General features: G+C 42.4%; 2 protein-coding genes across 2 annotated transcripts in view; both read right to left on the reverse strand.

Annotated features, from left to right (window-relative positions):
- TRIM37 (tripartite motif containing 37) overlaps positions 1–12,273 on the reverse strand; it is a 1,136,753-nt gene that overhangs the window by 789,365 nt on the left and 335,115 nt on the right. The window lies entirely within an intron of this gene.
- LOC128653851 (gap junction gamma-1 protein-like) lies at positions 6,401–7,565 on the reverse strand. The gene is given in 1 exon segment (XM_053707387.1): positions 6,401–7,565. A coding segment is annotated over 1 exon segment (1,164 nt). The 3' UTR covers position 6,401.

A 12,273-nucleotide genomic window follows, 5' to 3' on the forward strand; every position in this document is an offset into this window, starting at 1 on the left:
ATACCAGGTCCTGCGTGGCTACGCAGGCGCTGTCAAAAACACCAAAGCCCTCTCCTGCTTGGTCTTGACCTCCGGGGGAAATCCCACGCCCCCGGAAGAAAAGTCTGACGACTTAGAAAATCCACCTCCCAGTTTTCAACACCTGGGATATGGATAGCTGATAGACAAGAGTGAGTCTCTGTCCAGTGAATTATTGTAAGACTTCTAACATCACTAGGGAACTTCTGTTCCCCCTTGATGGCTGATGTAAGCCACAGTCGTGTATATTATCCGACTGAGTATGATGTACCTCAGAGTTGCTAACTGAGGCCAAGTCTGAAGAGCATGGAATATCACTCCCAGAATATTTATTAGAAGGAGGGTCTCCTCCTAAGTCCACTATCCCTGAGCCTTCAGGGAGTTCCAGACTGTATCCCAACCTAAAAGGCTGGCATTTATTGTAACAATTGTCCCATCTGACCTGCGGAAGGTCATACCCTTGGACAGATGGACCCGACATAGTCACCAGAGGAAGAGAATCTCTGGTCTCTTGGTCCAGGATCAACAGGGGGACAAATCTGTGTAATCCCCGTTCCTCTGACTGAGCATGCATCGTTGCAGCGATCTGAAATGTAGACGTGCAAACGGTACTGTGTCCCTTGCCGCTACCTATTAAGCCGATCTCATTCATGTACTGAGCCACCGAAGGGCGCGGATGGGATGAAAAACACAGCAGAAATTTAGAAACTTTGACAACCTGGACTCCGTCAGGTAAATTTTCATTTCTACAGAATCTATCAGAGTCCCTAGGAGGGAAACCCTTGAGATTGGGGATAGAGAACTCTTTCCTTGTTCACTTTCCACCCATGTGATCTCAGAAATGCCAGTACTACGTCCGTAAGAGACTTGGCAATTTGGATGTTTGACGCCTGTATCAGGATGTCGTCTAACTAAGGGGCCACTTCTATGCCCCGCGGCCTAAGGACCGCCAAAGCGACCCCAGAACCTCCATAAAGATTCTTGGGGCTGTAGATATCCCAAAGGAAAGAGCTACAAACTGGTAATGCCTGTCTAGAAAGGCAAACCTGAAAAACGAAGGTGATCTTTATGCATCACAATGTGAGGATAAGCATCCTTCAAATCCATTGTAGTCCTCTATTGACTCTCCTGGATCATAGTTAAGATGGTACGAATAGTTTCCATCTTAAATGACGGAATTCTGAGGAATTTGTTTAAGATCTTTAGATCCAAAACAGGTCTGAAGGTTCCCTCACCTTGGGAACCACAAACAGATTTGAGTAAAAACTCTGTCCCTGTTCCTCTCTTGGAACTGGATGGATCTCGTACACAATGTAAGAATGCCTCCTTCTTTATCTGGTTTGCAGATAATTGTGAAAGGCGAAATCTCCCCTTTTTTTGGGGGGGAATCTTTGAAATCCAGAAGATATCTCTGGGATATAAATTCCAATGCCTAGGGATCCTGGGCATTTCTTGCCCACGCCCGGGCGAAGAATGAAAGTCTGCCCCCTATAGGATCCGTTACCGGATAGGGGTCCGTTCCTTCATGCTGCCTTAGAGGCAGCAGCAGGCTCCTTGGCCTGCTTATCTTTGTTCCAGGTCCAATTGTCTCCAGACCGCCTTGGACTGAGCAAAAATTCCCTCTTGTTTTGCCTTAGAGGAAGTGGATGCCACACCTGCCCTGAAGTTTTAAAAGGCACGAAAATTAGACCTTTTTTGGCCCTTGATTCCTATCCTGAGGAAGGGCATGACCTTTTCCTCCAGTGATATAAGCAATAATCTCCTTCAAACCAGGCCCGAATAGGGTCTGCCCCTTGAAGGGAAGTTAAGTAGCTTATTTATTAAAGTCACGACAGCTGACCATGATATAAGCCATAGCGCTCTGCACGCCAGTATAGTAAAAAACAGAATTCTTAGCCGTTAGTCTAGTCAAATGAACAAAGGCATCAGAAAACAAAGGAATTGGCTAGCATAAGCTTATCAAATATATTCATCCAATGGAGTCGCTAACTGTAAAGCCTCATCAAGAGACTCAACCCAGAACGCCGCAGCAGCAGTGACAGAAGCAATGTATGCAAGGGGCTGCAGGATAAAACCCTGTTGAATAAACATTTTTTATCCATTGGATCTAAAAAACACAACTGTCCTCGCCAGAGGTAGTGGTACGCTTAGCTAGAGTAGAAACTCTTCTCTCCACCTTAGGAACTGTCTGCCAGAAGTCCCGTGGTGGTAACTATTAGAAAACATTCTTCTAAAAAATAGGAGGGGAAGAGAACGGCACACCTGGTCTATCCCATTCCTTATTAAAAAATTTTAGTAAACCTCTTTAGGTATTGGAAAAACATCAGTACACACCGGCACTGCATATTATTTATCCAGTCTACACAATTTCTCTGGCCCTGCGATTGTACACATTCATTCAGAGCAGCCAAAGCCTCCCTGAGCAACAAGTGGAGGTTCTCAAGCATAAATTTTAAATGTAGAAATATCAGAATCAGGTTAAATCATCTTCCCTGAGTCAAAAAAATCACCCACAGACTAAGCATATTGTGAGGTAGTATCATACATGGTTCTTAAAGCGTCTGTATGCTCTGTATCTACCCCCAGAGCTATCTGCTTTCCTTTAATTTCAGGTAGTCTGACTAATACTGCTGCCAGAGTATTATTCACCACCTTTCCCATGTCTTGTAAAATAAACGCTATGGACGCCCTTGATGTACTTGGCGCCATTTGAGCGTGAGTCCCTGAAGCGGGAGTCGAAGGGTCTGACACGTGGGGAGAGTTAATCGGCATAACTTTCCCCTCGACAGAATCCCCTGGTAAAATAAACGCTATGGGTGCCCTTGATGTACTTGGCGCCATTTGAGCGTGAGTCCCTAAAGCGGGAGTCAAAAGGTCTGACACGTGGGGAGAGTCAGTCGGCATAACTACCCCCACGACAGAATCCTCTGGTGATAATGTTTTTAAAGACAAAAAATTATCTTTATTGTTTAACATGAAATCAATACATCTGGTACACATTCTAAGATGGGGTTCCACCATGGCTTTTAAACATAATGAACACAGAGCTTCCTCTATGTCAGACATGTTAGAACAGACTAATAATGAGACTAGTAAGCTTGGAAAACACTTTAAATCAGGTTAACAAGCAAATATAAAAAACGTTACTGTGCCTTTAAGAGAAACAAATTTTGTCAAAATTTGAAAAACAGTGAAAAAAGGCAGTAAATCAAACGAAATTTTTACAGTATATGTAATAAGGTAACAGAGCATTGCACCCACTTGCAAATGGATGATTAACCCCTTAATGCAAAAAACAGATAAAAAAAACAACATAGACGTTTTTTAAACAGACACAACAAAACTACCACAGCTGATCTGTGGATTACCTTCCCTAAAAACGATTTTGGAAGTCTTTTTAGCCCTTTAGAAATGTCCTGTAGTATTCATGGGACTGCTGAGGGAATCTGGATAATTCATTTTGTAATTTTAACTGCGCAAAAAAGCGCTAAATTAGGCCCCTCCCACTCATATTACAACAGTGGGAAGCTTCAGTTAACTGTTTCTATGCAAAATTTAAGCCAGCCATGTGAAAAAAAAACTTAGGCCCCAATAAGTTTTATCACCAAACATATGTTAAAAAACGATTAAACATGCCAGCAAACGTTTTAAAACACATTTTTACAAGAGTATGTATCTCTATTAATAAGCCTGATACCAGTCGCTATCGCTGCATTTAAGGCTTTACTTACATTACTTCGGTATCAGCAGTATTTTCTTAGTCAATTCCATTCCTAGAAAAATATTTTACTGCACATACCTTATCTGCAGGAAAACCTGCACGCCATTCCCCCTCTGAAGTACCTCAACTCCTCAGAATGTGTGAAAACAGCAAATGGATCTCAGTTACGTCTGCTAAGATCATAGAAAAACGCAGGCAGATTCTTCTTCCAAATACTGCCTGAGATAAACAGCACACTCCGGTGCCATTTAAAAATAACAAACTTTTGATTGAAGAATAAACTAAGTATAAATCACCACAGACTCTCACGACCTCCTATCTATGTTGAGGCTTGCAAGAGAATGACTGAATATGGCAGTTAGGGGAGGAGCTATATAGCAGCTTTGCTGTGGGTGGACTCTTGCAACTTCCTGTTGGGAAGGAGAATATATTCCATAAGTAATGGATGATCCGTGGACTGGATACACTTAACAAGAGAAAACGTTATAATTGCATCAATTACTGAACAAACAAAAACGTTTTTTCCTAACAGTGTCACCGGTAACAAATGAGCCCTTCAAGCAAGCTGAAATTCCTATCCAAGTGTCTGAATACAGCTTACCCTTCCCTCATGGGGATATTGCCAGCCTTTTCTAGAATAAACACAGTCTGTCTAGAAAAATATAGACTGAACATACCTCATATGCAGCTTAGCATGCAAACCGTTCCCCCAACTGAAGTTTTCCTGTACTCTTCAGCCCTTGTGAGAACAGCAGTGGATCTTAGTTACAAAGTGCTAAGATCATAATCCTCCTTGCAGAAATCTTCATCTCTTTTCTGCCAGAGAGTAAATAATACACACCGGCACCATTTAAAATAACAAACTTTTGCTTGAGAAATAAAAAACTAACATTTTTGTCACCACACTCGCTCTGCACTTCCTAGTTACTTAGAGTAGGCAAAGAGAATGACTGGGGGTGGAGCTAAGGGGGGAGCTATATAGACAGCTCTGCTGTGGGTGCTCTCTTTGCCACTTCCTGTAGGGGAGGAGAATATCCCACAAGTAAGGATGAATCCGTGGACTCGATACATCTTACAAGAGAAATTAAGCCAAGTGTACCCTCAATAAAGTTGCCAAAAAAAACGTTATTGCCCCCAAAATGTTAACATCACTCCCAGTTCATAAAACGTTTGCCCACAAACATTAAAAAAACCAGTGTCGACCATTTTTTTTTTTTTTTTTTTTTTTTAAACAAAAGCTTTTTAATTTTCATGTATAAAAAATGAAAATATAAGAACAATGTTCCAGTACAAAGGAAACATAAAAACAGTAAAAAAAAACACATACAACTCCCAACATTTAACACAAACACCCCATAATTAAAACAGATGAGGCCTTGAGATGAACTGTAAAAATTTCAAGCGTGTCCAGCAATAGGATAGAAATACATCCCCTTGTGTCATCTTCACTGTGCAGTACAAATATTAAGACTACTATAAGTTAAAAAGGCACTGGAAGGGACAGATTCTGAAAATCCATCTAATGATCCCTAATCTTTCCAAACAGGAAAAGGGAAATGAGAATTTTAAATTTACTGCTCATCACATTTGCATTTACAAGAAAACACTCCAGCCATAAATGTGAGTTTTAGCATTAGAGTGGGTGGAAGATTTACGGAATGCGTAGTTTAGAAGCCTCTCTGTGCCAACTGGAATGGTTTAATTCAGGCCTTGAATGGCTATATACTCAGAGGTGAAAAAGGGGCAACAACGGAATGTTTAAAACCTTAAAGAAAATGGAAAATTTGTTGTCCCCGTTCCCTGCACAGTGAGGAGTTGGCTCAGACCTGTTTTCTTATATAACAAATGATAGCAGACATAGCAAGTTTAGAATAAAAAGCTCCTCTCCAACTTTAACCAATCCCAACCTAGAACATAAAAACAAGTAACAATTCCCTTTTTACCCTATAACAGCTTATGGGCGTTGCAAACAGTGGTTGAAGAGAGCTTGTACTAGTGTCCAGAGTACCGTATCCTTGCTTAAAGAGTACCATTATTTCATATATACATGTTTTCCAGTTATCCCTATAGCTCATTACTTTTAAAATAGGTCTACTTCCAAAAATGGTGCTTTATTACTTAACAGCCTTCCACCGCTCCGCTGCCTGCAAGAATGGAAAAGCATCACAACCCATTATGTGAGTCAAAGGGTTAAATGGACACTGTACCGTTTGCTAGATTATGCGCCAATCATCCACAGTCTGCAACAAGTGATTAATGTTTACAGCAGCATCTGGGGCCAAAAACTGATAAGTAGAATTCAAGGCTGGACCTAATCTTCAGCTTATAAATCAGAGGTATGGGAATATCACCAGCCTGTGTAAAGCAGTGCTATTAACCCAGCTGGCAGCACGGAACTAGATAAAGAGCATGTTTATAAACCGTTTCCAAGATGAAATGCAGCTTTAGTGATCTGTCCACCAAACAGAGAGGGGCATTGATAAACCTCACCCCTTCCCCCTCCCCAAATAAAAGTTCCCTTTCCTTAACTTCCCTTCACTTTACAGGCTGCTGCTTCCCTGCATGGAGAGGTCAGGACTCCTGGTAACTTGATTCCAGTTGTGATGCAGGATTTTCCAATCCCAGAACTACCCCTCCCCCACCCACCCCTGTTCTCTGAAGATCACAAGCCAGCTTTCTTAAAACCACCTCCTCCCTTCTCCTGAGCAAGGTTCAGTCGGTTCTGTTCTGCAGCAATGCTATTGGACTCAGGACTGCTGCTCTGTGACGCATTGGCTGTATCAACAGAAGGGTTCAATTGAAAAGCCAGGTCAAGGTGCTCCTGGGCCATCTTTAGATGTTGTCGCAGGCGGTCCAGCTAATTTTCTGCACGATGTGGTACGGACAATTCAAAAGCCTCAGATATTCCATTGTCTGGGAATACTAGCTTGCCATTAGGCACTTCGCTTTTCTTCAGTACAGAGTGATAATTTGGAGGCGCACTGGGTGTTTTCTTAGAATACTGTGGACTCTTAGCAGACAAGGAACGTTTCCGCAAAGAATCTCTAATGCCACCAATCCCAAGGTGGAAAAGTTCACACAGGTTCAGCAACAAACAGAGGGCACTGACTGCATACATAATTAGTAGGAAAATGGTTTTCTCAGTGGGACGAGACACAAAGCAGTCTACAGTGTGGGGGCAGGGCTTGCGAGTACACACATAGAATGGGATCACCTCAAACCCATACAGAACATACTGGACCATAAGAAAGCCTACTTCCAGAGCAGAACGCACAATCAGCTGCAATACATAGCATCTCATCAGACCATCTTGTTTGATGCGCTTCCGGCCATCATGCTGCGCCTTCTTCTTGGCTGCCTCAACATCCTTCTCAGGTTCCACCTCCTCACAGATCATAGGATCTTCTTCATTGTTATCCTCTTTCTCCTCATAATCTCTCATAGCACCATGGTGTACCACTGGAGCTCGTTTCTTGCGGCTGCTATTGCCGCTTTCTTGGTTACAACGAATCTCTTCAGGCTGTCGTGCAATCCGATGCATTGCAAAACCCAAGTACATGATGGAAGGAGTGGTAATAAGAATAATTTGGAAAACCCAGAATCGGACATGAGATAGAGGTGCAAAAGCATCGTAACAAACATTTTCACACCCAGGCTGATGCGTGTTACATACAAACTTGCTCTGTTCATCATAGAATATAGACTCGCCACCAACTGCAGTCAACACAATTCGAAATATGATGAGAACAGTCAGCCATACTTTTCCCACAAACGTGGAGTGGTTGTTGATCTCCTCAAGGAGACGGGTTAAAAAACTCCAGCTCATTCTGATCCAATATCAGTTCTCCGTAGTTCTCCTCCTCGCTGGTATAAGTGTCAACCATTTTTTAATTAGCCCCTTATGCAAGCTTAGTAATGCCCTTCTGTAGATCTTAGGATTACTGCTTACCCTTACCCTCATGGGGATACTGTCAGCCTTTCTGAAATACACAGTCTCTCCAGAAACAATTACTGAACATACCTCACTGCTATATAGCATGAAAACGTTCCTCACACTGAAGTTTCTTGTACCCCTCAGCCTATGTGGGAACTGCACTGGATCTTAGTGACAAATGCTAAGATCATCATCCTCCAGGCAGAAGTCTTCATCCATCTGCTGCCTGAGAGTAAATAGTACACACCGGTACCATTTAAAACAAAAAACTCTTGCTTGAAGAAATTAAACTAATATTTTATCACCTCTTTCACTTTACCCTTCCTAGTACTTAAGAGTAGGCAAAGAGAATGACTGGGGGGTGGAGCTAAGGGAGGAGCTATATAGACAGCTCTGCTGTGGTGCTCTTTGCCATTTCCTGTTAGCAGGAGGATAATATCCCACAAGGATGAATCCGTGGACTCGTCGTACCTTATAGAAGAAATCTCTAGTGACTAAACTTCCCCCCAGAGTGGAACTTACACATCCAACTTGGGTCGCAGACTGTACGATTCCTATAATAGGACAAATGTGACAGACTGTTCTTAATAACTAATGTTTTATGTTTAATTTTAGCGCTTATGTTTGTTAGTTATTTTATGTTAAATTTATTTTATTTGGGGGGACTTCCGGGCAGCGGCCATGATCGGTCACACTTCTGCAAGCTGCTTCAGCTTTCTAATGGCATCCTTATGATATCACTCTCAACACGAAGCATCTAGAATAGAGTTTGGCATGATTGCACCCTACAAAAGAAAAGCTACTTAACGAGGCTAATTTTAGAGACATCGCTGTTGACTTCGGAGCCCGGAGCTTCTTTTGAAGTTGTGGCCTCCAACATCAGCCACGTGGAATACCTCCCCGGCAGGACACTCACTGGCTCCTGTCGTTAGTTTGCACAGTTCGTGCAACCACAATATAAAACAAGTTGAAAGCTACCTACATAACCCTTTCGACAGCACAATATGGAAGACAACTTTTTACTAAATAGTATGAAAGCCCTGCTTGTGGAGCACTTTCAGAGTATGGAGGAGAGTCTGTTCACAAGCCTACACCCATATCTGAAGATAAGCAACTTAATCCCTCCATCCTCTACTCGAGATGAGGTTCCAGTAGTGGCTCATAACTCTTCTGGAGGTGAGATTGGGCTTTATTCGCCTACACCATCTAATCTAAGCAAGCGCACAGTTACAGCAGATCCACAGCCTGAGTGTACCTATCAGATCCCTGCTGCCAGTGTAATGCACGGACCTCAGCTATGGCAAGATCAATATCTGGTCACTGTTCAAAGGGAGCCTAGACTAAGGATATCAATAAGGAACAGAGACCCTACACACCACCACTACATTGGGTGCCACTATACCCCTGGACTCAGCATAAGGCCCACATTCCATGATCCGCACAAACTCCCCCTCAAACGAAAATCTGGGGCCGACTAAGATTGCCATCCATTTCACGACCCGCACAAGCTCTACCACGAGAGAAAGGCTGTGACTGTAAAAGACCGGCTACGCTACATGGAGATCGGTATTTCAGGGTCCCCATCGATACACAAAATTGGTGTTGGCTGACGTGAGGAAGTTAATGAAGGGGGAACTGTACTTGCAGGACACTAAAATTTGGTTTGTAGACATTTGCTCTATAACTTATTAACCCCAAGATTATGAGCATTCTGGAACTGCTTTATGAAGCCCCCGGGCTGAATTAATCCTGTAATTACGAGTAACAGTACCTTTATGCAGTTAAGGGCGCACACTTAGTGTAATAAATCTGTTCGCCACTTACCTCTATTATATTGCTTCTAAACGTTATAATCTGACTCTGTTGTGCTACGTTTTTTGTATATACAAGTATGGGAAGTTAGTTTCTAAAGGCACCGATAGAGCAACTAATAACTATTATTTTCTAGCATCAGAATCGTTTAAGTTCTGTTTTTTATGTCATTTATATATGTATGTAAATGGAGTATGATATTTATTGCCAGAATCGTATTCATAAGATATTTTAGGTGCATGGGCTAATTTACATCTCCTCCAGTCTGTTTGCTATTAAGGGCACCACCTAGCAATTTATGATAATTTTGCTTAATCCTCTAATTCATCTATACTCTGGATGGCAGGGGGCTGTTTGAGGTTACTTGATTAGTGTCCTTATTTTGAAGTGGGGGTTGGGGTGACTGGGCTGTCTGCGGCCGGGATGGCCTGGCTTACTCCCTCTCATAGATCCTAAATAATTGCAGCTGCTATAGATATCTGCTCATAGGGCCCAGATTATTACGCATAAGAAACAATTAATATTACCCACATCTGAATTAACCCACTGATATACAGTGTAAGACTAACTCCTCCAATTTGCTGACTTTTCTCCCTAATATACCAGAGTCTCACTACTTTATATGATTCCAGTATTAGCTTCCTAGGCTAGAATCACCTACATGATGTGCATGTAAGCCTTGAACTGAACTTCAATAAAAAAAAAAAATATATATTTTATTTAATTCATAATTGAAAATAGCTGGAAGAGAGTGGATGGACTACCGCAAAGTACCTCATAAGAGATATGACTACAGAAACAGACTAATAACAAAACCATTGCTGTGAAAGAAGTTTAACCTTGCATTAATAACCAAATTCTGTGCATACTCTTGTGTCTGTCTACTTTTGTACAGCTTTCAAAAACATAATTTATGCTTACCTGATAAATTCCTTTCTTCTGTTGTGTGATCAATCCACGGGTCATCATTACTTCTGGGATATTATCTGCTCCCCTACAGGAAGTGCAAGAGGATTCACCCAGCAGAGTTGCTATATAGCTCCTCCCCTCTACGTCACCTCCAGTCATTCGACCAAAGACCAACGAGAAAGGAGAAGCCAAGGGTGTAGTGGTGACTGAATTATAATTTAAAAAATATGTACCTGCCTTACAAAACAGGGCGGGCCGTGGACTGATCACACAACAGAAGAAAGGAATTTATCAGGTAAGCATAAATTATGTTTTCTTCTGTTATGTGTGATCAGTCCACGGGTCATCATTACTTCTGGGATACCAATACCAAAGCAAAAGTACACGGATGACGGGAGGGATAGGCAGGCTCATTATACAGAAGGAACCACTGCCTGAAGAACCTTTCTCCCAAAAATAGCCTCCGAAGAAGCAAAAGTGTCAAATTTGTAAAATTTGGAAAAAGTATGAAGCGAAGACCAAGTTGCAGCCTTGCAAATCTGTTCAACAGAGGCCTCATTCTTAAAGGCCCAAGTGGAAGCCACAGCTCTAGTGGAATGAGCTGTAATTCTTTCAGGAGGCTGCTGTCCAGCAGTCTCATAGGCTAAACGTATTATGCTACGAAGCCAAAAAGAGAGAGAGGTAGCAGAAGCTTTTTGACCTCTCCTCTGTCCAGAATAAACGACAAACAGGGAAGAAGTTTGGCGAAAATCTTTAGTTGCCTGCAAGTAGAACTTGAGGGCACGAACTACATCCAGATTGTGTAGAAGACGTTCCTTCTTTGAAGAAGGATTTGGACACAAAGATGGAACAACAATCTCTTGATTGATGTTCCTGTTAGAGACAACCTTAGGTAAGAACCCAGGTTTAGTACGCAGAACTACCTTGTCTGAGTGAAAGATCAGATAAGGAGAATCACAATGTAGGGCTGATAACTCAGAGACTCTTCGAGCCGAGGAAATAGCCATTAAAAATAGAACTTTCCAAGATAACAATTTTATATCAATGGAATGAAGGGGTTCAAACGGAACACCCTGTAAAACGTTAAGAACTAAGTTTAAACTCCATGGCGGAGCAACAGTTTTAAACACAGGCTTGATCCTAGCTAAAGCCTGACAAAAGGCCTGGATGTCTGAATTTTCTGACAGACGCCTGTGTAACAAGATGGACAGAGCTGAGATCTGTCCCTTTAATGAGCTAGCCGATAAACCCTTTTCTAAACCCTCTTGTAGAAAAGACAATATCCTAGGAATCCTAACCTTACTCCAGGAGTAATCTTTGGATTCACACCAGTATAGGTATTTACGCCATATTTTATGGTAAATCTTTCTGGTAACAGGCTTCCTAGCCTGTATCAGGGTATCAATAACCGACTCAGAAAAACCACGTTTTGATAAAATCAAGCGTTCAATTTCCAAGCAGTCAGCTTCAGAGAAGTTAGACTTTGATGTTTGAATGGACCCTGAATCAGAAGGTCCTGTCTTAGAGGTAGAGACCAAGGCGGACAGGATGACATGTCCACTAGATCTGCATACCAAGTCCTGCGCGGCCATGCAGGCGCTATTAGAATCACTGATGCTCTCTCCTGTTTGATTTTGGCAATCAATCGAGGAAGCAGCGGGAAGGGTGGAAACACATAAGCCATCCTGAAGTTCCAAGGTGCTGTCAAAGCATCTATCAGAACCGCTCCCGGATCCCTGGATCTGGATCCGTAGCGAGGAAGTTTGGCGTTCTGGCGAGACGCCATGAGATCTATCTCTGGTTTGCCCCAACGTCGAAGTATTTGGGCAAAGACCTCCGGATGAAGTTCCCACTCCCCCGGATGAAGAGTCTGGCGACT

The sequence above is a fragment of the Bombina bombina genome, chromosome 3, assembly GCF_027579735.1.
Source record: "Bombina bombina isolate aBomBom1 chromosome 3, aBomBom1.pri, whole genome shotgun sequence".
Taxonomy (NCBI): Eukaryota; Metazoa; Chordata; class Amphibia; order Anura; family Bombinatoridae; genus Bombina; species Bombina bombina.